General features: G+C 44.0%; 1 protein-coding gene across 1 annotated transcript; it reads right to left on the reverse strand.

Moving 5' to 3' along the window:
- Nucleotides 1–2391: 2391 nt before the first annotated feature.
- atp7a (ATPase copper transporting alpha) lies at nt 2392–26922 on the reverse strand. The gene is made up of 23 exons (XM_036548519.1): nt 26390–26922; nt 20777–20907; nt 17663–18137; nt 16630–17253; nt 15513–15710; nt 14950–15113; nt 14689–14850; nt 14490–14566; nt 13955–14177; nt 13129–13362; nt 12801–12892; nt 12485–12612; nt 11367–11521; nt 10610–10744; nt 8126–8320; nt 7497–7679; nt 7179–7398; nt 5868–6014; nt 5631–5773; nt 4932–5135; nt 4003–4120; nt 3611–3713; nt 2392–2668 (listed from the first exon to the last, which is right to left on the reverse strand). The coding sequence occupies exons 2-23, from the start codon at nt 20894–20896 to the stop codon at nt 2395–2397; spliced, it is 4374 nt and encodes a 1457-aa protein (XP_036404412.1). The 5' UTR covers nt 20897–20907; nt 26390–26922; the 3' UTR covers nt 2392–2394.
- Nucleotides 26923–27281: the final 359 nt, after the last annotated feature.

The raw sequence follows: 27281 nt of genomic DNA on the forward strand, positions 1-27281 counted from the left end.
TGTTTCAGCTGGGCAAGACAGCTATTTAGCAATCGAGACATCCAATTACTTCAAGCTACATACAACCACTACTATTACCAAGGCAAGCTGTTCAGTGCCTGCTCTACAACTGATACATTTTTCTGCGCTAGCAACCCTCTTATATACAGTCTTAAGTAATTCCAAGTTAGCAAACACTTATGAAGTGCAAAACTTCAAATCACTCTCTTCAGGAGGACTTCAATACTGCTTATGAGAGCAGTAAATTCTTTAAACACTCCACTCTGGTGAGATGAGAAGGCAAAATGGTAGCATCTCTTTAACTGATTTGCTTAAACGCTCTCAACTTCTCAGGGACAGATACCATTTATTTTTAGAAATAAAAACAGCAGGAAGTGTAACAGCACGTTCTGTAGTGCCCATTTTATAGCCACTAAAACTACTAAAATCATGAAATGTGTACTAACCTAAAAAGAACTTACCAAAACTGGGTACAGAAAATGGATGGCTACTCAATATTTCAGAACAATCGTACAAAGTTACACATTATTCTGAATATACAATTTTTTGTATTGGCAAATACTGAAAGCTTGCATTAAAGCGTAACAGTGTATTACCATACAAATCTTTAAGCAGTTAGGCCGTCAAAATCTAGCTGTAGCTGCTCTGAGTATAACTCTTAAAATATTCCAATACAGACAGTAATACTTTTACCAGACAAATCAGAAAACATCAGAAAACTGACTGTATGATGTGCAAATTTAATCAATGTACTTTCTACCCCTTTAAATGTACATGCCTCTAAATCTCACTATACTCCCATCGAAGGAGTGACATGGGGAAAAGCCTAGGAGTATTAAATTCCTTTCCAAGAAGACCTTTATGATCAAGCACTTCACTGGATCTCACGAGCTTGGATTCTTGTTGCTAACAAAGACATGGCTGACGGCAGATGATTACAGCTCTCGCCGATCCTCTCCTCCAAACTATAGTTATGTTTCGAAGGTATACCAGAACAGTGGAGGACGTGGGGTAGTAGTGTTTATTCATATATATACTGAAAGCTTGTGAGATACAATCTTAAATGGGCTTGTGCTGCACTTGTATCAATACAAGATTATTAAAAAACATTTTATGCCAAAGATTGGCATGTACTAGCACGGTATAGAGGGTGTACAAATGTTCAGTAACTTTCATTTTTTTTTGCTACGACGGGTACAGGATGTACACTGCTAAAGGCAGTCATTTTCCCCAGCCATCAAGCACGACAAAAACTGGAAGGTAAATCCTCCTCACCACTGCACAGCTTTCAAAAACTAAAAGTAACTATGGTAGTCTGCTTAACAATAAACAATACAAGAGAAATCAATTTTTCTCAGCTAATATTGTATATAATATTGTATATTATATATACAATATATAAAGGAAAAACACGTCAAGTAAAAATGTATTTAAACGTATTTAACTTAAAAGTGCAAAATGCAAACCGGGCTTGAAATTTCCCACTGCTCACCATTTCCAAGAAAACCACCACCCTGGCTCTGTCTTCTTTTTGTGAAAATGATCAAATCTCTCTCTCTTGAAGAGGCAGAAATACTGGACAATGGTTATGACAGTTTGAATGTTTCAGGATTCCCTTCCTTAAATCATTCCCACTATTACAATCAGAAATGAGTTAACCTGTTGTGTATCCCACTGTGACATTAGCCTTTGTTCTAAGCAATGGTATTTATCCTTGCTGGTCCCGTTGGATCACACCGACTCATTACCAATTTTCTGGTCAATAAATTGTGCGGTTGAAATAACCACTAGCACTAGGTGGTCAATCATACGTAAAAGCTTTAGTTAAGAATGCTCATAACTTTACTGCTCTTGAGCTTTTTGCACATTGAGTACTAGCCGATTATGCAAAAACTGAAATGTTCACGTGCCTATTTCCATAAGCCTTGTTTAACACCGATGTTTTTGGAGCGTACGTCTTTTTCACCTCACCTTTAATGCCGAGGTTTCTGTGTGCCTATGCACATGCCTTTTTACTCTCAAAAGGAGCATTACAAAGTGCAACCATTCTTCATATTTTCAGAGCGATAATAACTTATAAAATCTTTCATACTCAGATGTAGTCAACAACTCGATAAAGCCATACCGTTAATTAAAAAAACAACACTGGCATGAATATAGTAAAAACATCAGGACTCAAAGAAAATTCAATGTAAAAATGCCAGCCAAGCCTTCCTCTGGTGGGAGTGTCAGTGCAGTGACCTATCTGCAATACAGACTTGTGGTTGACGGACGTGCCTGGGGTGCCCTGTGGGCGGGGGGGGGGGGGTTTGGGAACCCCAGGGCTGGACGAGCCCTCGCGTTCTGTCATCGTCACGGCCGCCGTGCCCGGCCGGCAGCGCACACCCCCCCCCCTTACAGCGCCTCCTCGTCGCACGCGGCCTCCCCGACCAGCAGAGAGTGCTTGTCGGGCTCGCTGAGCGCCATGCTGTTGAGCGAGCGCTTGTCGGAGCGCAGCGAGTTGATGGAGGCGCGGCTGTAGTTGACGAAGCGGTCGAAGAGGCTGAGCTTGGGCGAGGGCCGGTGGCACTCGTCGATGCCGATGTGGATGCTGACGTCCGACAAGCTGCTGTGCTTCATCTGCCCGCGCAGCCGCGACTCCAGCTTCTCGGCGCTGGGCTTGGTGTAACTGCAGGGGAAAGGGGGCACACTGATGCTGCTGCATTGTAAACCAAGACCAAAATGTCACATTTCTAGATGGTTATGGCATTCTATTTTTTAGCTTATTTATTTTAATAATATTACTGTAAGTTTGTCCTACAAGGGTTTCTATACTCCATCAATTCTGAAGCATGTATCAAATTCAGAATCGATTTTTGAATTACTGTAACTAAAATGCATTTTGTAAAATATCATTGTATAATTTCTAACATTGTAACATCTAACATCTTTTCATTTCAATCACAGTTAAAACTGAATGATACCAAAATCTTCCTATTGTCATACTGCTCTGGTAAAACATTGTGGTACATGACTTTGTCACTGTTAGCATGGACGGGAGTGTAATTATACACTTTGCCTTAGGGTGACAACTTTCACTCAAAATCTTCACCAAATTATTTAAGCTGAAGCTAGAATACCCTGACAATATACAACAAAGAATCTCAAAAAAATCTTTTCGTTTTCATGTCTAAATTACATAAATAACTGCATGGAGTCGGTATCTGACGAACTGCAGGTCACATGTGGTGATGAACAGTGGCAATTTTATGTACTTCACTCACTCCCTCGGCTGCTGAATAGGGTGTCAGAAATATCTATCTACGTCAGTTATTACAGTACTGAAAAAGTATTCTGTCCATTATGGAAAAACAGTGAAGGGTAAGAAAGGCGGCAGTGTAGCATAGTGGTTCAGGAGCAGGACTCGTAACCGAAAGGTTGCCGGTACACTGCTGCTGTACCCTTGGGCAAGGTACTTAACCCACAATTGCCTCAGTAAATATCCAGCTGTATAAATGGATAACATTGTAAAGAACTGTAACCTATGTAAGTCGCTTTGGATAAAAGCGTCTGCTAAATGAATAAATGTAAATGTAAATGTAAAAGAGCTGGGGGAGACAGAGGCACCCACCATTTGAGTAGGAGGGAAGAGAGCACCACGGAGACAGAGGAAGCAGCCATAGCAGCAGAGCCCATCCAAGGCTGGAGGACGAGACCCACGGGCAGGAACACACCTGCACACACGCCACACAAATGACATTTAGCCAACTTTACAGCCTACGGGCAAAAAGAAGCCAGTCAAATATGACCATCCTGTTTCATACAGACATTTAGTGTTGACTGCAAATAGTCAAGTTTGGTTTACCTGCTATGGAAAAGACATCTGCTTAGGCACATGCCATTATTAATATATAAATGGTGATTAAAACGGTGAAATTCAAAATGATACATTTGAAAAGACAAAAACAGAAAATCCAGTTCACAACAATAAAAATGAATCATCTGTGCCTTGCTAATACCTACCAGCAGCAATTGGAATTCCAACAAGGTTGTAAATCAGCGCAAAAACAAAGTTGATTCGAATCCGTTTGACGGTCTTTTTAGACAAGTCAATGCTTCCCACTACGTCCAAGAGATCGTTCTGTGAACAAGGAGAACAATTAAACAGGAACAGCTCAACTACACCTCTGTGGATGTTTCAACAAACAAGAAACCTAGCATGAATGAAGTATTAAATCCTACTGGAAGATAAAGCACAGTCAGGAAGAAGTTTCTTCTGTAAAATCTGAATAAGTTCAGTATTAAACAAACTTAAAATGATGACTGTCTGTCTAAGTAACGCGTGTAAGATCCGTAACTCACAGAAGACCATGAATTTCAGGAGAAATTCAATCCAATCACTATGGCAAAAACCATATCAATGACTATGCATCAAGCTGAATCAGGATGTATTTTGCAGAATTATTAATCTGAAGTGTATATCAAAGGGGAGCAAACACTGAAAATTAATACCAGAGACACCCCTAACTTCCTAACAGTTCGTATTTAAATTGCGACACCAAGTTGAGGCAGTGCAGGTATTGTTCAACAAAACTGTGATTCCTGTAAAGTCCCTGTCACAACCTTAATGAGCGTGATTTTTTCTATTATATTTTCATGCAAACACATGGTGTAAAAATGAGTGAAATACACTCTGAAACAACGGATGGTAAGTGCAGTTTCTTTCATGCATTTCTTAGAGAATTATCTTGTGTAGCGTAGCTTTTCCGCTGGTCACTCTTAACCTTCATCTTGGCTACATCTGTCTTTAGTTTTGAAGTCACAGTGCTGTAATGTACAGACGAAGTGGCCCTAACCTAAGTGACAAAGTGGACTTTAAACTAAGTCCTCATAGGTGCCTAGCAGTATTAAAGCCCCTCTGTGCTACCCGTCTGTCCCCCGCTGCTCCTCACCCTGATCAGCACCACGTCCGCAGCCTCGATGGCCACGTCAGTGCCCGTGCCGATGGCGATGCCCACGTCCGCCATGGCCAGCGCCGGGGAGTCGTTCACCCCGTCCCCCACCATGGCAACCCGCCTGCCGGCCTGCTGCAGCTGCTCCACTTTGGCCACCTTATGAGAGGGCAGCACCTCTGCGAACACCTTCCTGATGCCCACCTGGAATGAGCGGAGTTACAGAAGGCGCCGACACAAAGAAAGACTTAGCTCACTATCCTGTATCCATGTGGAAAAACATGGGTGGGATTCTAGCCTGCATGCTTTCAGAGTTGTAGCGGTAATACCGTAGTTAAGCATGACACGCAAAATCTTTTAATTTTGTATACAGGCACATCTATTTAAAGATAATTTTCATTTAATAGCATAGTGGTTAAGGAGCAGGACTCGTAACCGAAAGGTTGCCGGTTCAATCCCCGCTGGGACACTGCTGCTGTACCCTTGGGCAAGGTACTTAACCCACAGTTGCCTCAGTAAATATCCAGCTGTATAAATGGATAACATTGTAAAGAACTGTAACCTATGTAAGTCGCTTTGGATAAAAGCGTCTGCCAAATGAATAAATGTAAATGTAAATGTAATATTCGGCATGTTTGTGGGCACAGTTAAGCTGGCGCCCCCTTCCTGCAGCAGGGTGCGGTGCAGGACCCAGTGTACCTGAGCAGCAATGGCCCGTGCGGTTTTGCTGTTGTCCCCCGTCATCAGCACCACCTCCAGGCCCATAGATTTGAGCGTGTGGACGGCTAACTCGGCCTCGGGCTTAACGGTGTCAGAGATGGCGATCATTGCGCAGAGCAGTCCTGAACAGAGACACGTGAAGACAGATTCAGAGCTTGACGGAGCAGGACTGAATGGAAGAGGACTGGGAGATGTCCTTCGCAGTGGTGACCTCACCGTCGATGGCCACCAGGACGGCGGTGCGGCCCCTGCGCTCGTGCTCGATCATGGCCTCGTCCACCTCCCGGCGCACCTGGAGCCCGTTCCTCCTCATCCACTCCCTGTTCCCGATTAGGACCGCGTAGGACGCGGACTGCACCTGGGCTGGACCCGCAGAACACACACAGTGTGCAAATAAGCATGTGCTGAATCCGGTCTCACAACTGGCCATATGCCTCAGCGGTTTAGATCTGTAGGATTCAGTGACTCAAACCCGACTCTCACATGCCTGACGTGGATGTGGAGTTTTGCTTTGCAAAATGTGGCGTGAGTGATAATCGTGACTCATCTTGTGTGCCACAGTGAACTACGTAATGGAAAAAGGGAAGAAATGACCAAAAAAAGCCCAGCGTGGCAATATTTCACAGTGAAAGAGGGCAATTCCAGTAAGAGAATATATATCACACAGCATTGGTGGTGTAAACTAGGCCAGATAAGACATGCTGTTCAGAAAACCAATGATAAACATTTTGAAGCTCATGCAGATGAAGCCCTTTGTTGAGTCAATCTGTCCCGTGACGGGAACACTACGGTTAGCAACAGCAGATACCACGATTCCACTGACCCCATGATGGGCTCAGATGATGTCAGATCCCTCAGGCAAAGAAAGGAAATGAAACTCAAACAGTAATGCTGAACAAAAAAACTGCAGCAGACTCTGGACAACACTTATGGAAAAACCATGCATGCATCTACTGGCAAGATGACAGTAGCACGCATGTAACATTTCTCTGCTGTGGAGACTAAGATTTGCACTGCTGCTTCAACTGCTGAACCAGGATACAAAATGTGCCATTGTGTCTCTGACAATACAGTCCTTGATATACAAGTAGTCACAGAAAAACACATGAAAATATCCACTGGTTACTCGTCAGCATTAGCACTTACATGCGACATCCAGAAACAAATGAACAAAGCATGCATTAACCACACTGAACTGATAATGGCTACAGTCACATAAAATACCAAAAAATTTAAATAAATCAGAAATAAAGGGGTCTCATTGTAGCATAGTGGTAAGGAGCAGGGCCTGTAACCAAAAGGATGCTGGTTCAGTTCCCTGCTGGGGCACTGCTGCTGTACCTTTGGGCAAGGTTCTTAACCCACAATTGCCTCAGTAAATATCCAGCTGTATAAATGGGCGATATGTAAAAACTGTAACCGACGTAGGCTGCTCTGGATAAGAGTGGCTGCTAAATGGCAATCATGTAATGTACTGTAAATACACTTATCCGAGTTTCAATGTAAAACATATGGCGGGTGACTCACTCAGGGGTTCTGGCTCCATGATGAGGGGGTGCGAGCCGGAGCCGGTCATGCTGTCGCCGATCTGCACCAGGACGGAGTTGCGCTCGTTCCTCTCCTCGCCATCGCCGCCGCCGCCGTCGTGCCGCTGCAGCGCCTCCGTGTTGCTCACCTGGCAGTGGATCCCGCAGCCCGGCACCGCCTGGAAGTCCGTGCACGTGCCCAGAACCTCGTTCCTCAGCTCCTGAATGAACGCAGGAGAAGCGGTGAGAACGCGCCGGTCGGGAACATTCTGGTGAGAGCCGTCAGGGGTACGGATGCGCGCGGACGGCGTCTCCTAACCTTTTTGCAGTGCTTCGCGATGGCCGCCCCCAGCGGGTGCTCGCTGTTGTTCTCGGCCGTGCCCACGATGGCCAGCAGTCGGGATTTGGGCATGCGGTTCGCCTCCACCACCAGCTTCACCTGGATCACTTCGGGGGTGCCGTACGTGATAGTGCCAGTTTTGTCAAACACCACCGTCTGAATCTGCAGAGGGAACAGCAATCATTTCAGCAACAGATAGATTATGGGCTAAATGTATGACATGATGCTGTACACGATACAATAAAGAAGAGGAGTTCAGGGTGCAGATAAATAGTTGCACATATAGTAGCTGCAGACTAAACGTGAGACTTACTTTAACGTCTATGTACTGACTTTCAGACATTTCAGAGAAAGTGTTGATGCTAGATGGCTATTTTTTCTTACCACGGTAATGAATTTTTTAATATATAGCATTTGAAACGGTCCTCTTATTTTAGTACATCATGAAAAGCCTCATGTTTCAAAATCAGCAGCCATCAAAGTACCTCATCCAGTTGACTTTTTTATTCACAATGTGACTTAAACGTAGACTTGCATTTGAATGCAGATTCTCGTAAAAATGAGATGGCACTATTGGATTTCAGGGCCTGTGGGAATCGCTCGCTCACCTTGTGCGCCATCTCGAGGGGCTCCCCGCCCTTGATGAGGATGCCGTTCTGCGCGCCCACCCCGGTGCCCACCATGACGGCGGTGGGCGTGGCCAGGCCCAGGGAGCAGGGGCAGGCGATGCACAGCACGGTGATGGAGGCCTGGAAGGCGAAGCGGATCACCACCTCCGTCTGCGAGATGCTCTTGCTGTAGCCCTGCAAGCAGGAACGCCCACGGTGAAACACCGGCGAGGTACAACAGGCGAAGCGGTCAGCATTGCTACGTTACTTTATGTTGCTGCAGCCAAGGCGGGAACGGGCACTCAGGAGAGTAAGAACTTCAGCTCTGATGTGTTGACACTACTTACCAGGCAGGAATGTAGAGGTTATAGACTAAGGCAGGGTTTGGGTGGTGGAATGACAATCTCACTGAAAAGTCAGCAGACATTCTGTACTGGAGCAAGAGCAGAACCGTGTTCCTACACAGTTACCCTCACCCCAATCTCGACCACACACCATCTGTTTTATTGATATTTGTTCATTTCATAAACCTGGACAGCTACATTTCACTAGTGGTGATAAATAAGGGCAAAAACATGGTTCAAATGGAGAACTCCAAGGCTATATGTAAAATAGTTTGACTGATGATGCCATTTCAAGGACTGTATGCATGGGGAAAAGAAGAGTGGGATTCTAGCCTGCCCGCTTCCAGACATGCAATGGTATTATCTTAGTTCAGGGGCAGCCAACCCTCTCCTGGAGAGCCACTTGTCCTGCATGTTTTAGATCTCTCCCTGCTCCAACACAGCTGATTCAAATGATCAGTTTGTTATTCAGCAGCTTCAGGAGTTCATAACGAGTTGATCATTTGAATCAGCTGTGTTGGAGCAGGGAGAGATCTAAAACATGCAGGACAAGTGGCTCTCCAGGAGAGGGTTGGCCACCCCTGTCTTCGTTAAATAAGACATGTGAAATGTTTTAATTTTGTAAACAAGCACATCTATTTAAAGATATTTTATTTTAAAATTCAGCATGTTTCTGTGCACAGTTAAATTCAGTGATCTTAGAATCGACACAAAACATCATCCAGGTAATTCAGGTCCTACCCGAGTTTGGCCCATGATGCCCGTGATAATCCCACATTAGTAACCCCACATTTATTTTATCATGAAACGGTCGGAAAGATGTCGAACAGTGCGTTCCGGGCTGTATGTATTGATAGTGATTTTGTGGTTGTGATTTTATAAGGTTGTGATAGGGACTTTAAGGTAGGGTTATATACGTTTTTAGTAGGTTTTTACTGCTTTAAATGTTTACCCATTTCCCCCCAGTTTAGGACCATAATATCTGTGTGACAGGTTAAATCCATGGCCAAGGTTTTCCCATAGTTCTGAGTGTGTATATGTAACTAATGAAAAGGCAGTCAGAACATTCATCTGGGCACAACTCAGAAACACTGACATAATGTATTCAACTTCAGTCTTGCCTTTGCTCTGAATTCAGCAGCTGTTAGGGCATACTAGTTCAATGGTGAAAACTAATACAAAAATCATATATTGAAAATATATTTCAGCTAAATCATTATATTGAAAATATACGTTGTTGAAAATATACATTAAATATTTAACATATGTTGCAGTATACGGCTGCTTTGCATTAATATAACTTGTATTTAAATGTATTTGCATATATTTTTCTCAATGTACACTTTAATTAAAGCAATGGACTTTACACCTTTAAAACTGCACAGCGTGTTTCTCTCACACGCTCTGCAGACGTGCGGCACCAGGCAAAGCCCGGTCTCCCCGGGAGCAGAGACTGCTTATAAAAGGCACAGGAAGCCTGGTATCAGCGGGCTGGAGTACGCAGGAGTTCAAGTGTCCTTCTCAAGGGCGGAGGAATACAATAAAGCCTTGAAGGTCAGGAGCGGAGATACTGTAATCTACCCGACATTTGATAGGGAGCCGAAGCATTTAAAGCTGAGGAGTGGCGTGGTCCCTGGGTGACGTATGGATGAGAACACCAGCTGCTGACGTGTGGACGTATTGTGGACTTTTTAAATCTTCACTAGTTGTGACATTATGTAGCTCATTACAGAAGTCTAACCTTGAAGTGATAAAAGCATTAATCTTCATTTCTATGTGTGGCGGCAGTATAGCATAGTAGCAAGGAGCAGGGCTTGTCCCCGAAAGGTTGCTGGTTCAATTCCTTACCTGGGCACTGCTGTTATACCTTCAGGCAAGGTACTTAACCCACAACTCACTCGGTAAATATCTAGCTATATAAATGGGTAAAAAACTGCAACCTATGTAAGTGGCTCTGGATAAGAGGGTTTGATAAATAACAACAATGTAATGTATTGTAAAGAGCTTTTAGTATATCTGGTCCACATCAGACTTGGGGTCAGTTTCATTTCAATTCAGTCAATTCAGGAAATGAAATGAAATTCAATTCAGTAACTCAGAAAGCCTACTAGAAATTGAAAAGGACAATAAAAACACTTACCGGGAAATACTTCTCAACCAGAGCGAAGTCAACGCATCCAATAACAATCCACGCAATGAGGGTCAGGAGGGAGATGCCCACGATGAAGGGGACAAAGTATCCGCTGATCTTGTCTGCAAACTGCTGGATGGGAGCCTGGGGGGTGGGGAGTGAGGGTTAGGTGACACGGGTGAGTCAGACTTAATGACCTACTGATATGATAAGGGGAATAACCTCTCTCATATCAGTGATGAAGAAATCATTTACACTTCCTAATCAACTATAAACTAGTGTACTCAATTAAGAGCGGCAGTGTAGCATAGTGGTTAAGGAGCAGGACTTATGACCGAAAGGTTGCTGGTTTGATTCCCCACTGGGGCACTGCTGCTGTACCCTTGGGCAAGGTACTTAACTCTGAATTGCCTCAGTAAAAATATACTCAATAAAATATAAATGGATAACATTGTAAGTCGCTCTGGATAAAGCGTCTACTAAATGCTTATAATGTAATGTAAGAATAAAACGAGCAATTATTCATTCTAGTGTGCTTTGAAGAACAGTGACTCAATGGGAATCTACTGACCTTGTGGAGTCACAGCCTGTGATGCTGTTGTGCTGTATAATTATTTCTGCAACAGCATGCAACTCACATTCAATGTAATTTGGGATCCTATGCATGACGAGCACGTGTCCGGAGTCCGTTTTTACTGCCTTTATGACCAGTGTGCGCTTCTGAAAGCTGTGTTGACGCAGTGGAAGTTACGAGACGGTGCCGCACCTTTGACGTCTGGGCCTCCTCGACCAGCCTGACGATCTGGGACAGGGTGGTGTCAGCCCCGACGTGCGTGGCCGTGATGAGCAGGGAGCCGTTCTGATTGATGGAGCCGGCGATCACAGAGCTGCCGGGCTTCTTTGTCACGGGCATGGCCTCCCCTGGTGCATAAAGAGAGGAAGAAACTGTTCTTAGGCAAAGGGGAATATCACATAGCACCAATGCTGAGAGCGAGGAAGAGCAGCAATATCACAAAAGACAGCAAAGCAACAATTACAGGAGACTATTATAATCAGATCGTTATAATCCAGATTGTAAAATGCTGATCTAAAATGGTTTCTATGGTTCGAAACTCTTTGTTTTATAGGTATTCCAAAAGTTACTAAAAAGAGGCTAACATAGAAAAGCGTCTCACGTAAACTCTGGTCACTTTATGATAGTTACGCCTTGCAGGATAACCATTTCCCTAAAGTCTCTTATACACATTATAATTGTAACCCTGATTTAGCTCTTTTAAAATCTGCAAAAGGTTTGCTAGCAGTTTTCACAATTCTTGTTGAAATTCAGCGCATGCATGCTGAAACTGTGTATCCATCAATGCCTTAGATGATGTGGTGTGTTAAGTGGCTGACGACAACTGCTTCTGTGAGCACTTAGGAGCTACAAGTGAAGTTCTAGCAAGCTAGTAAACTTTCCTGCTTCCTGTACAGTGGTAGGTTTGAAGACCCATGAGATGTTATCTCAGTGATTGAGATGTTAAAGAATGCTAATTTATGAGCACATCACACAGTAGTAGAAATGACAAAGCACTGTCATTAGAATGGCAAGAGTGCAAAATTAATGTTTCTCGCCTCTCCCAATTAAGCATAACCACTATGCCAAACCCTTAGGGTCATAGTGGATATGACTGCAGGTAACCCTGAGAAGAAGAGTGAATTAAAAGTTAGTTTTAATGTACAGCATATAAATCACGATCTCTTCATGAAGCTTTCAAAGTCACATCCCTGTAACAGTTCAATTACTGCATTATATTACATTACAAACCAGTAACCTTTTGGGTACGAGCCCTACTCCTTACCACTATGCTACACTGCCACCACCATTGCTTTAAAATCCAGAACTACCTGTGATGAGAGACTCATCTGCCATGGAGTGACCTTCGAGGACTCGCCCGTCCACAGGAAACTTGCCCCCCGGCACCACCCGAACCACATCACCCCTCTGGACGAGGTCAACGTCCACATGCTCTTCCCTGACAGGTACAACAAAGACGATGCACGGGAAGAGAAAACAGATAAACAAAGCTTTCTTCAGCCAAGATTAGCGTCGTACCAAATTTAAAGTTAAATTCATAACCGATTCATATTACACATTTGTTTCAAGCCCTAACAGCAAATGTTTTAGCTGCATATATTAATGAAAACTGCAGTGTCCATATACCTCAGCACAGACATGTCATCATTCAGGATGACAATAGTGGCCTCCGTCGCTTGTAGGGACATCAGCTTGGACAGAGCCTCAGAGGTTTTGCTCTTGAAATAGCACATGAAACAGACATGGTTACAGGAAGACAGCCGACATCCGCTCCACTTTCTCCTGGAAGGAAAATCCTTTGTTGTGCACCTGTATTACCAGCTCACTATAACAAATCTACAGCCTACAAGAACGGACACACTGCTGTAATACTTCAGATGTTGTTCAAGTGTTCGTGTATTGAGGTCACGTATGCTGCGTCAAGGGCTGCTGGGAAAACGGAAAGGAGATTTACCTTTGCTATCTGCTCCAGCCACCTGCCCAGGGAGATGAAAACAAAGAGCATGGGAGGCGTGTCAAAGAAGGTGACGGGGTTGGTCTTGGCCTTCTCGATCATGGCCACCAGCAGGATGACCAGGGAGTACGTGAAGGCTATGGAGGTGGCAAGGACGATGAGGACGTCCATGTTTGCGGTCCTGTGTTTCAGAGCTTTGTACGCCTGAATGTAGAAGTAACGGCCTCCAATGAACTGCAAAAGCAAGAGAAAAATAATTATAGTCTGTAGCATAATTAACTGCAGTGGCAAGCTTTCCTCATATGCTCTGGCATATTAACTGTAAAACGTGTAAGTTCACAATGTTAAAGTAATTATAGCTATTCCAGTATATATCAATTGTCATTTTCTGCAAAGCCAAAATATGAAAATATATGTAGGGATCTCTATTCTCCCATCCTTTCCAAACTATCAGAAAATTCTAAAATACAGTCTTTAATGGTTTATCAGCTTGTCCTAAGAGTATAGCTACAGAGACTAGCCATTCAACTGTTTCAGTGTGCCATTTGGCAGGAAACTAGAGTCAGTCTTTAAAAATATCATCTTGTTATGGCAATAACAAGGTTTCGTAACTGACTGATAAATGCATGGTCAATAAAATAATTTTTATGTAGATTGGGGGGGGGGGACAACTATGTTCATAAGCTTTGCCTCCAATGTATTCTCAATAACTTCAAGCTTCGTTCTTTCATGAGATCAGGATCATGAGACCGAGCTGATTCCACAGGGACCCCTGACTGCTTGTGACAGATTCTCAGCACAGACACGCTCGCACGGCTCCCGCTACCTGCACGGGCACGCAGAAGAGGAAGGAGATGAGGTTCATGATGGACAGCCCGGGGAGCAGCTGCCGCTCCAGGAACATGGTGGAGTGGTACTGCTGCAGGTCCGGCGAGCTGGCGTTGTGCTCGTGCTCCGTGTGGACGTCGTGGTCGACGATGATCATGTAGATCATCATCCCCATCACGGGAACGCAGAAGAAGAGGCTGACCAGGAAGGACTTCCGCCACCTGGAGACACACACGCGCACACACACACTCCAGCTCAGAAACAAGGAACGCTATACACACGCAACCACAGCAATGACTAAAAAGAATGGTATTAACAGACCACTGTATGGCCCTACACATGAAATGATTTCATTAAACAGAACAGCAAACAGGCAATGCTATTTAGGCCTCTATCACTGTTTTCATTTCAGGCTTGTAACACTGAGCTGATGCATTCTTTGTCACACAGACATTACATGTTATGCTGAAAGACTAGACGTAGACCTGTGTGTGTTGGAGGACCCTAGCAGTGGCATCTGTGACCCGACTTACTGCCGTATTTCTTGACTGTGGTCCAAGTGACTGGCAGAGCGATCTTTCTTCACGAGAGAGGCCTCAAAGCCCAGGTTCTGTCAATCGGACACATTTTACAAATCGATCAATTCTCATTGTTCCAATTTGACGTCTGTACGGGTATTTAAAAACTCTCGTGTCGCACTGATCCTCAAGCCTTACGATGACCGAAACTCACCTCTATCAATCTGATCATGTCACGTGGTCCCGTCACTTCTGGGTCATACTTGATGTGGGCTTTGTTGGTTGCCAGGGCAACAGACGCGTAAACAATCCCTTTCGCCTTCACCAGGCTGGACTCGATTTTGTGGACACAGGAGGCGCATGTCATGCCCCTGACCTTTTGGGAAAACAAAGTACGGGCATTACGAGAGAAAACTATTATATTTTTCCCACAAATTCAAAAGGTGGCAAAAAGAACACAAAAAAAATATCTCACCACGAGTTCAAGGCTTCCATTGGAGCTGTCGATGTTCTCCATGACGGAGGCAGTGAAGCCCAGCTCTGTGATGCACTCCGCGATGCTGTGGGGGTCGATGACCCCGGGATTGTAGCGAACCTCCGCCTTACCGGCCATAAGCGCCACCAGCACAGAATAAACCCCTAGACCAAAAATACGAACATCTGCATTTCAGCAGCTGCTCTTTTCCAGAGCAACATACAAGGCATGAGTGCATTTAATGTTACGTTTACGTTACATTTACGTTACATTGACATCCAGCAACCACTCTTATCCAGACTGAGTCCCACAACTGAGTACAAACTGCTCATGAACATCCAGAATAAGCAGCTTTTCACACTATCTAAGCCCTCCTATAAGACCAACCGCTAAGGTGAAAACGACAGAAACAAACTGACTTTGCACTGGAGTAATGCGCTGGATACTGTGCTTGCTCATATACTACAAAATGATAAAGCAAAACAAGCCGAAGGCATATGGCCATTGCTTGATATCAATGAACAACGGCACTGGAGTTCGTTGCGTGTGCGCTCTGGCCTCACCGTCCTCGTTCTTGAGGTTCCTCTCTATGTTTGCCACGCAGGAGGCGCAGGTCATCCCGCCGATCTTGATGAAGCACTTGGCGAGGGTCTGCGCACCCCCCCTACTCCCCTCCTTCTCCCTCTCCCTCTCCTTCACAGACACTCGCCCCGTGGAGGAAGGCGAGCTCGGCGCAGGGACAGGCACTAGGGAATTGGTTTCTGCACAGCACGCAAGAGCCATGAACGTGTGTCTTGCAGGACCACGAAATATTTTCTTTTAATGAATTGCATATAAGCTCCATCATTTTCAGTTTTAAATGATTAACTTCTGTATTTTATGGGTTTTTTTATTGCCCAAATTACTTGAAATTCATCGCTGAAAGTCAATGTGGACCTATAGCGCCATCTGCTGTTGCCACATTGTGACTGCATTTCTCCAAGTTAAGATCAGGTTTCTCACAACAAAACTTTAAAAAAGCTGAAAGCTGTAGAAGCTACAGAATGGCTGCTCTCCAGATGGTGCTGCAGTGACATCCACTCTCAAGCCAAGTACATTAAAGAAAAGAAAACAAATAGTGTCATTGAAAGGAAGAGGGCAAGAAGCCAGGTAAGTAGCACTAATGCAAGTATATCAGAATAGCAATCAAGATCTGGCAGCTGAATCTGTATGTGCTTTGTGTTTCTCGGGACAGTCACTGGGCCATTAATCATCGCTGCACTTGCATACTGGCAAACTCATCCATAGCCACTGAGTGTCATGTTACCAGAATACTGGCAGCTTCCTCATATGTGCCCGGCTTTGCGCCTTCTCAGCTCCACTGGTTTGCAACTTCGATTTCCCCTGATTTTTTTGCATTTTCATTAAAAATTGATTTCCCCATTTTTTTAATTTTAGAAAAGAAACCCTGACAAATTTCTGACAAAGCTGTAAGCCTCTTGCTGGAAATATACAACAATCCACAAGACAGAATGGGAGTCATGCAATGGAGAAGTAGCAGATAGATTTATTTACTCCCGAGATTGATATATTTACTTCCACAACTGCTGAGCTATGTGTGCAAGTACCGTCGCTGTACCACAACACTGACAACGCTCTGTCAATCTTTAGGGGTTAAAGGGTTAAAGCAGGCAAATTTACCAGGCAGGAAGGCATCGAAGCCCATGTCCTCTATGGCTGCCCTTAGCTCCTCTGGCGTGGTGACCAAAGGGTCGTACTCGAACGTCCCGCTGTGGTTGGCCAGCGACACCCGGGCGGACGTCACCCCCTTGTGCTGAGACAGCATGCCCTCGATGGACTGCACGCAGGAATTGCAGGTCATGCCCTCGATGCGGATTTCGGCGACCGCCCCCAGGGGCTGACAGAAGGCGGGTGCGGGGGTGTGCAGGGGGGCAGGGGGGAGGGTCTCCGCAGGGGGCTGACACTGGAGCACGTTGATGAGCCTGGGGCTGTGATTTAGGGCGGCTCCCTCCTTCTTGCGGGACGCCTCCACCGACTGCACGTCGGGTAGCTGAGCCGCGCCGTCCTGCCCGTTCCCCGCAACGACCGCGCCCTCTGTCCCGGGCCACTCCGGCTCTGTCCTGCCCGGGGACAGGACCGGGGCGCCCGTCAGGCGATCTGTCTCCCCGGCAGACAGCTGCAGTGGACGGGGCTTGGATTTCAGCTGGGCCTTGAAGCCCGCCAGCGTGATCTGGCTGATGATCTCATCCACCGTGATGACGTCAGGCAGGTACAGCACCGTGGCTTCCTGAGACTCCAGAAAAACTAAAAAAATAATGAAAAATAAAAATCATTAGAAATTACAAGGTCAAAATACTGTTTTTTAATCTCCCCAAATTACTGTACCAATCTGAAGGTCTAACAACATAATCTAAACAAATTTCAAATGTACCCTGGATCAACTGTAACAAACAAACTTAAAATTTAACTGAAGAGTGTGATACAATGAAGTTATTAGAACTTATTAGAGGTACATGAATGTGCTACTGTAAGGTATAAAATTAGTTAAATTAGACACAAGACTAATCAACTGGTAGCATTCTTTGCCATTGTTAAGGTCAAAGAATTGTCTCAAAATATTAGGCAGTGTCATGAGTAAGATAAGTTGGTCACAGCTATGTTATCTAGGTATAATTCTCAGGTGAATGTAGGTCATTTCAGGTATAAAAGTCACCTTTTATCTTCTGAATCCCTTTCAATTTCCCGATCCTCCCTTCGATGGTAGTGACGCAGGAGTGGCAAACCATTCCCTCTATGTGCATTTTCACCAGCTCCTCCCCAAACGGAGCGGGCAGCTGCCCTTCCGGAGTCCTGGACGTCCTTTCCGCAGCCAGGGTGTTCAAGGCCTCGCCCAGGCGCTCAGAGCTTACCACAGAGGGAATGAAGGTGATGGTGACCCCCCTCTGATCCGGGGCCTCCCTCGCCTCCAGGACCCCCTTCAGCTGCGACAGTCTGCTTAGCGCCTGCTGCGTGGACACGGGGAGGTCCGCCGGGGCAAGGAGCTTGGTTTCCGTAGGCACGTCTTTGGTGGCGGCGGAGTTCGCCTGGCTCGCTATGAAGCCCATGTCCTCGATGGCATCTGCGAGGGACTCTGGACTCTGCTGGCTGGGGTCAAACACCACGGCAGCCTGCTTCATCTCCAGGGACACCTGCGAGAGGCAAGCGGGTGACACTTCCTTAAAACTCACCTGCAGTGGCGGGGGATCCAGCAGGAACACTTTTACGTTAACTGAGATCAATACAAAACAGTGTCAAGAAATTGATTCCTTTAAATACAGCCCATAATCACGGACCTACTTTCCAAACTTTTACACTGTTTTAGGACAGACTAATATTAGCATCCATGTACTGTAATTATTTGTCGCAAATTCAAGCGCATTCAGGCATAACAAGGGAAGAAATGTACTTTGAGTTGCTGAAGGGGCTAAGCAGCAAATTGCTGAGAATCAGGACAGCAACCATATATTTCCTTGGCCATTTAACAGTGGCCTGCCTAGTGCAGTGATCCCTGGATATTGTCATTCAAATGGACAGAGTAGATTAGAGGATGTCCAATCAATCGGCTGACATTCAACATTTCCCACTTTATCTTCATCAGTTCCACACAAGCCTTCCTGATAATGCCTTCCTAAGGGCATCCAAGGGCAAAGGTACTTCAGCTGCTTCTGTTACCCTCGGATAAATCAAACTAATTAAACTGCATTTTGTGCTTGTTTGATCAGCGTATTTTTTAAGTCAAATGTTTTCAATAATCACACTTGAGTACATCAGTATCAATTAGCATACAGCACACAGTACATCGAGGGTGAGTCAAACACAACGCACTATTTCTCAAAATTACCTTAACTTTTTTTTTAATCTGTAAAGCTATGCTTCAGCTAGACATACAGCTTTTGCAATATTTTGACAGTACTGTGGTACACGCATATACATTTATGTGCTGATTCAAGATATTGCATCTGTTTCAAAGAATGTGGTCTGAATGTGGTTTATTTTTGCACAGCATGCACTACATACATTTTGATTGGTTTAAAGGTTTCATACTCAGTTGGATTTGCCAAACTGATGGTGAGAAGAAGGTGGTAAGTCAATACTGCCAAAGTCCAGGTACCACAAACCTTCAGAGTCCATGTCCATGGGGAAAAAAATTAAACCCAAAATGTGGAAACCCTACTCCAGGGACTCAAAAACTACACTCAAAAAGGAGGCCTCAGCACACAGTCTAAAAGCGAAGTGCCTCTGACACAGTGAATAATAATAAAATATGGTTTATAAGCAACATCTAGTGAGAAAATCACACATTGAAAAGCGTTATAGTAGGAAAGTCAGTGAGCGAACCATGAACGTTTTTTCGTCGTGGGAACAGGGCTGTCAGTGATCTGCAGATCCATCTGTGTTCACAGCACACCACTGACATCAGATCATACCACATAATCTCCCCCACTTGCTGACACCACCACCATCCGCATCCTACCGCAAGATTATAATTTTTCCAATACATTTGGCATAGAGGGAAAATGATCAGGACAATACATTTATTACAGATTTTCTTTTGCAAAACCGGCCTTCTAAAAAAAATGATACATTGTTTTGCTTTGAAACTTCAACTGGCATGTTGGATTTTGTTGGCTTGTTTACATCTCCAATAAATTTCATGCTGTGCAACAAATATTTTCTGCCCTTGCGCCTGGTCACAAGAAAGATATGGATCTGAGTGCAAGAAAGATATGGATCTGAGTGCAAGAAAAATATGGATCTGAGTGCACTATCTAGCAATTCTTCTACTTCAGTGAGGTACTTGAGACTTTTCTTCCAGGGCTTCAGTAACACAACAGTCCAGTGGGCTATACTGTAAAATTAGGCAGTAAAATTAAACATAAAAGGCACAATATGCGTAAATAGTAATCTGGAAGCAGCTGATTACATTAACAGATATTTATATTGTATCTTGGCTAATCTTCACACTGCATGTACTCAACTGATCACAAAGACAACACTGGCTAGACATGAAAGGAAAGGAAAACATTCTTAAAGATACAGTAGCATCTACCATAGGGTGCAATTTTTTAAGACTTTTTTTATACTCATGTTCTCTAGCAAATGGAAGCTTGCAGGAAACACCGTTTGACTGAAAAGTTCAAAAAGCACATCACTAATGAAATTACCTAATGAAGTGATTTGCTTTTGGCCCTGAATATGTCTTAGGGCTACAAGCCTCGGTAACATCATTCTGCAGGAAACGCAGTTTTGTTAGTTTCAGTTCTGCAAAAGGTCAGCCCTCTGTTAGCCAGAGACTATTGCATTATCTCCTCATTGGGCTCTGCCTGCAGGGGAGAGTGAGCAGTCAGGGACGGGGCTGGCCATATTAGAAACCTTTTCAGAGCATCTGGCAGCACTGCAGGCTGTTGTTTTTTCTCGATTGCAGCAGAAACCCAGCAGAGGAAAGCTGTAGCAAACCGGATTATCAGTACAAATCGAAAAGCCCTGCATAAGGACTGTTAAAGCCAGCCCACAATGAAGGACATCCTGTTCCAGGTCTCAGTGTTTACCATGTCATCAGCAATGCTATTCAAACACCATGCAATGCAAGTATTACATACTGTACTCGGCACAAGTAAATGAGTATGTGCATATGGAAATTTGTTTGGAAGATGCCTTGCTGGATGTAACCGGATTCATTTTCCTAATGATGGGGTATAGACCCACATTACCGATGCTATATGATCAAAAATGTATGTGAATGAGTGCCCTGGTGTGTCCCAGAGAATAGCCATGATGCAGCACTCACCTGTACCTGGAAGACCCCTGGCATCTCCCTCACCCGCTGTTCAATACTCTGCACACAGGATCCACAGGTCATCCCTTCCACTCCCACTGTCACAGAGCTCACCGCTGCCTTCAGAGCCATGGTCCCCCACTCTGACACAGGACAGCATATAAGAGAGGGAAATCACTGACCATTATGGTTCTACAGCTCGATATAGAGCAGCATAGAGAAGACATTACTGAAGTCTATGGTTCTACAGCTTGATATAGGACAGCACTGAGAGTAAATCACCGAAGACTACGGTTCCTCAGTTTGATGTGAGCTAGCAAATAGAAGAGAGGACAGTACAGTACTGACCACCATGGTCCCCTTATCTGAAAAGCTCTGGCAGAGAGGAACAGAGTGTATAAATGACCATGATGACCTCTTTAATAGTGAGCGGAAAAGAAAGTGCACCAATACCAAACAGCTGAAACAAAACTAGCCTTTTCTGGTTCACTCTGGCTCACTTAAAACTGGTTTGCAAATGAAACTACTGCCATTCATAAAATGAAAACAAAATGAAAATGAAAATACTTTCCCCTCCTGGAATTTGTTCTTTCTTTAGATTCACCCTCACACAGTATGGTACTGATCTCATGGGCAGGTATTTTACCTGTTTTACCAGAGGTTTGCTCTGCCAGGTTCCAGAACAATGCATTGTACATCTGATCATAGGAAAATAACACATTTGCCAATACAGAGCACAAGCTTTTCTATCAAATTCCAAAAAAAATTATTGCATTTATAACACTTTACTTCCAGAGCTCTCAAACACATTCCATCCAAAAAAAAACACAATCGTTTCCTTTTTTACCCGAAGTACTAATGCAAACAACCAGAGAGCCATTACTATCAAAAACCTATTACATAGACTTTTTTCTAATACACTAATCACACTTCACACTGCATGACATTCATCACAGACACTGAACTACACAACGCAACAAAACAAGCAAATGATATCACTGTGAGCGTCTTACCCATCTAGGACCTGCAAATATCACAGAACTTTTGTTTTGTCACAGTAACTGTGATACATATATCTGCCTTCAAAATAATTTTATGTCAAACAAGACAATCAAAAACTGCGGGGGGAAAAAGTGTGGCTAAATTTGTCTGGCTTAACTCTCAGGCGTCCTCGCAAGCACGAAAGACATCGCAATAAAGATGATCCATTCAAAAAACAAAGATGATCCACTCCCTCAACTACCTTCATACAGAGTATAAACACACTGTCCATGAACCTAAAATGTACCTTTTTCCAAAGAAAGAGAAGAAGTGTGTATATATTTAGAATGTTCCCTCCTAGAGACAGAGCTCCTGCTCCTTCATCCGTCAATCTATCTTCATCTCGCTCTGCTGAGCATCTACCGGTCTGAGTTTAATTTAATAGCCAGAACAGACGATTTCCATCGATTTTGGAGTCACCCAAGCAACACTGAGTATTGGATCTGACTGCAATTAAAGCCTTAGGCATAACGGAGCAGGAGAAAACATTTAATTGGGATACACAACGCTTACTCAAAGACTACACCAGCAAGAATGAAAAGGATTCATTCGTACTGCAGTTCAGTTAGTCACACACTGCTGTTGGCTTGAGGTCTGGTTTACACTCATTCCTTTGAGAGCAAATAGCCACTGTCAAAAGAGCATAACTATTTTTACATTACTGTTAATTGGGAACATAAATCACAAAATGAATAAATAATGTTATGAACTTGTTTATTGTAGCCCCATTTAACAGGAATTTCTGCTACTCTCCTTCTGGCTGTCCTGAATTTTGGGTGCTTCATACTGTCAACTTAAGAACTTTAGTCCACATTCCTTACAGCTGGTGGACTAAAGTTACATGTGACATCCTACAATAAGCAGGACATCAGAAAAAAAAGAAATGGCGGTGCTTCCGTTCTCCCCAAATGTGTTTAAACACCACATTCTTTTGGATCTTTGTTGACATAATATGGATTGTTACTCCTGCTATTCAAGAACTGACTCAAAGGTACACAGATCCTCGAAACCTTTCTGATGTGTCACTTATGCTAGATGAAATTAGTTTAGTGTTATATGCATTCAATTCACTCTTTTCACTGCCCATTGGACATGTGATGTGCTTCCCATACTGAACTAGAGTACCCTACACACAAACACACTGATTATAATTGTGAAATTCCAGTGTGCAGTCAGTTCCCTGAAGACACATTACATATTTTGTTGAAAAAACGGAAGCAACAAACCCTTAAAATAGATGAACCACTGCCAAATCCTGCTGGGTCACGGTCTTTCTCACGCATGTGACTTAGCGCAGACTGCTAGGGTGCATTACAAGCTAATGCAGTTTGGCAGCTGGGTGAACACTAAGCCACAGCAATTAGCAAATACTGTGGCAATTAACTACTTCTTTATGACACACCTGTGCTTCAACAGTTACGCACAGTTTACAGTAATGGGGAAAGGCAAAAGAAAACACAAAGCAGACTCCAGTTATATAGAGTTTTTTAGTGATTTATCAAAGGGTCTCAAACTCATTAGCTACCATGAGGATTATTTACATTACTTCATGCTGTTTAAGGGAACGCCCATGATGAAAAATCTACCTCGTACAGATCACATCACTCCACATAGGGCCTTGCAGTGGCCTTATTGTGGGTAACTTAAATAACTTACATTTTTACATACTATCTACCTATGCAACCAATCCGTTTATGTGCCTTACCTAGGCATACAATGGCAGATCCTAACCTAGAAACTCAACCAACAACCTGAGTCCCCAGTCCTGCCCCATATCATGCATTCCATTCTCAGGCTAAGGATAAGGTTGCAGAGACAGCTCAGCCACTTCTTTTCAAAGACACCAAATCATTACGCGCACAAATACGCTCTCGATTACATGACATACAGGTCTGCCTTTGCCAAAGCCACAAAACCAGTGTGGTTAGTTTAAGCTGCCAATGTCTATGCAGTTAAGATTCTGCCAGGCCGTCAATCTTACAGTCCTGAGGCCTACAGAGAGAACACTGGGTCAACCTTTGTTTCAAGTACGGTCACAGGAACACTAAAGCCTTGTGCCTGCACAGAGAACACTGGGTCACCCTTTGTTTCAAGCACAGTCACAGGAACACTAAAGCCACCCGTTGTTTTACAGCAGGTCAGAGAAGCAATAAGTAAACCCTATTTGTGACCCCGAAAGCCTGTTACGGCACATAAAAATTAGTAGCTTAGGGATGTACTTAAGCCATGGAATACAAGTGTAGACCTTAAAAATATTGAATCAAATATTAAAATCAATTCTGGAAGCAGCTGGTAAGCAGTGCTAGGATAAGACAGGTGTGAGGCGTCCTACTGTTTGATTTATTTAGCCTAAAAAGAAAATGTTGCAGCTACCCATTTGCATGGCCATTTAAAACAGCATAAGAAGTGCAGTAGGTTGAACAGAGTTTCTCTGTACATTTACATGTCAGACAAGATCTCCTTCTGGATTTCTTAATTGACAATAGCATGATGGGGATGCCTTCTGCACACAGCTTTCATATGGGAAGGTGTCCCAGGTTACAGAAATGTAGACTAGTCTCTTTCTTATGCCTCCGTGAGAGAATTAGTGTCATAAAAGGACATCAAGATCAGAAAATTCTGAACCTTCAGATATTTGACTTCAATGAGACAGTGATGTAGAAGAGATTAACACACTTCACCAGGTCTAACCAAAGGCATGCATAGACTGCAGCCTCTAGGCTGCTTCTGTGCCTTTGTGGTGACTGAATGCTGTGCTGCACTTCCTTATGGGACCCACTCTCTCAGCCACTCTCCTCTGGGACTGTGACACTTCTCATTTAAGAAGGCTTTTTTTATTAGGAATTGTGTCAGCCAACCCTGTGGGTGAAGTACACGTGCTTTCTGCAGTGTGTTCTTGAAGAAGCAGTGTGGTATTGTGGTAAGGAGGAGGGCTTGTAGCCAAAGGTTGCTGGCATGATTCCCAGAAGAGCCACTGCTGTTGTATCCTTGGGCAAGGTCTTCACCTAAACCGCCTCTGAAATTATCCAGCTGCATATAAATAACATGTAAAGGCTGTACGCTAAATCAGCTAAAACTTACACAGCGTCTAAGCGCGTGCTGAGCAAATGTGTTGTCTGCCCAGCTGTCATGCCTGTCTTTGGCATAGGGCGGCTCCACAGATACACTGTGCCCAAATCTAGAATCCTTCCCTGCAGTTCTGTCACTAGCACATGCTGATCAGGCACTCATAATCTCTGCCTTTCACCCACTGCCCCAGTCGTCTGAGGAGAGTCATGAGTTTCATACACTCTGCCCTGCAGTACCCAGTTGTAACGGTGTCGAGTTTGCAAACGGACTGTTTGCTCGCCTTGGTGTAGACTCCCGGGGACACAGCCATTTCCAAGCGGAGATCTGCGCACACACTGTCCGCCATGTATGCAGCCATGGGCACGCCTGCCTGTGATGGCACAGCGCTACACAAAGGCTCTATTTCTCCAAGGGAGCCTCAGTTGATTCCATCTGAGCTGAAGTGAACTGGGTTACCCTGCCCATGTTCAACAAGCATTACATATTGACATGTAGACAGCACATCAGCTGGGTGTGTAGGGCTGGTCACTGCAAGTTCCCTGAACCCAGATGGATGAATGGTATGAGGCTGTAGCCATGTAATCAGTTTCTGTGCATGTTAATAACAGACAATTGTGCCTGTGTCTGTTTACATTTTTTGCTCCCTGTTTAGTGGTTCCCCACCTCTGGCGGGACCACAGATGACCCAGAATCTGCAACCTTGAAGATGTGCTCTCTTGTTCAGATGCCCTCACAGCCTGGTTGGCATAATCACCTCACCTATGCCATGAAGTGCACCGTTTTGTTGATTTGCCACTGAGACCAAAGTAAGCTAACTATGTCAGTTTAGCGAGGTTCTGTGGAGGCAAGGCACTTAGCTAGCTAGCAAACTGAGAGTCTTCAACTCAACGTTAACTGCTATCTCAGTAGCAAGAGTAACCGTTTCCCAAATTCTGCTATTCTCATCTTTTCCAAACCACATTAATGTTGACCAAAGAAATCAAACTTGCGCCAATACAAAGAGCTGTGAATAACCATGATCAAAGCCAGCATATTCGTGGTTTACATTAATATTAGTAGCTCTAACTACCTAAAGTATAGAAACGTGTAACTAGTTTGTTCACTGCCTGAAAGAAGCTGTCAGTCGCAGAGAGCTGCTGTCCTTATCTTGTTATCCATAAACGCGAGTGGTAAACATGCAAAACAGCTGAATAGGACATCATTTTAAGGTATCCCCACGTCTTGAAACAATGCAAAGCTGTTTTTCACAAACTGCCAAGTATGACATACGTGTAGGGAAGAAATTACCTTGCCACAAAAATGTTAAAATGTAGTTAACTTTCATCTTAACGACATGTCTCGAAATTTATCACTTTTATTAGTACTAGCTTCTTAGCATTAAAGTTCAAGTGAGCTAGCAAGCTCGCCGTTTTGCTTGCGATTAAAGAAATATTACCAACGTTAACGTTACATATAGCTACATAGCCATCTGAAAACATTACTGGTACTATACTTTAGGTCGGCAGAACAACTTACCCACAAAAAATGTCCAGTTTAGCTTCTGACAGGTTTCTTCCAAGCTAGCTAGTTAGCTAGCTAATAAACAACTCAAATCAGTTTCTTCAGATGTGACGTTAGCTGGCTAGCTAGCTAAGTTAGCTAGCTAGCTCGCTATCGTACGCAGAAGTTAGTCTTGCTACGTAGCTATTATGATCTGATCACTATTTTCAAGGGGATAATCTGCCTAGTTTGTTTATTAGCTAGGTAACAACCAGTATCCAGCCAAGTCTTCAAACCAGGTGATTGGCGGTGTGTGTCGGCTGCCGGCTAGCTACATAGCTTAGTCTAACTTATCTTTAAGTTATAGTTAGCTAGCCAACCAGCTCGCTTTGTAGTGCAGCAGTGCGACGTTAGCTAATTAACTAGCCCAGATAACTAAACTACTTTAGTGCTGACGTCGATGACTGTTCATTATCAAGCTACTAGCTACTGCTTTCACTCCCGTCCCGTCACCGGCACTGGCAAACACGACCAGTGTGATTACAGGCAATCTTTTGTAATGTGCCCCATTTGGGATTCATTTACTCGACACACAACTCCTCTGAACGCGTCAACATTACTGCCCCGACACGAACTTCCGGTAGAATTTGGTGGTCGTGTTTCAAAATAAAAGCACGACGCAATCTTCCGTATATCAACGATTTCACGCGACTGTTTTTTCGTTTTATCAAAAGAAACAAGAGTTTTTTTATTTGTCGGCGCCATATCTCCTGCAAGTACTAGATACACTTGTGTTCTACATGCAAAATAATAGCTAAATTATACAATTAGCTAAAATAGCCGAGGTTAATATCCACCAATATCCATATGACTAATTAAAATAGCGAGCTTCCTATCATAGATGAGAAATTATTAAATTGACACATGG

Source organism: Megalops cyprinoides, chromosome 16 (genome assembly GCF_013368585.1).
Source record: "Megalops cyprinoides isolate fMegCyp1 chromosome 16, fMegCyp1.pri, whole genome shotgun sequence".
NCBI classification, from domain to species: domain Eukaryota; kingdom Metazoa; phylum Chordata; class Actinopteri; order Elopiformes; family Megalopidae; genus Megalops; species Megalops cyprinoides.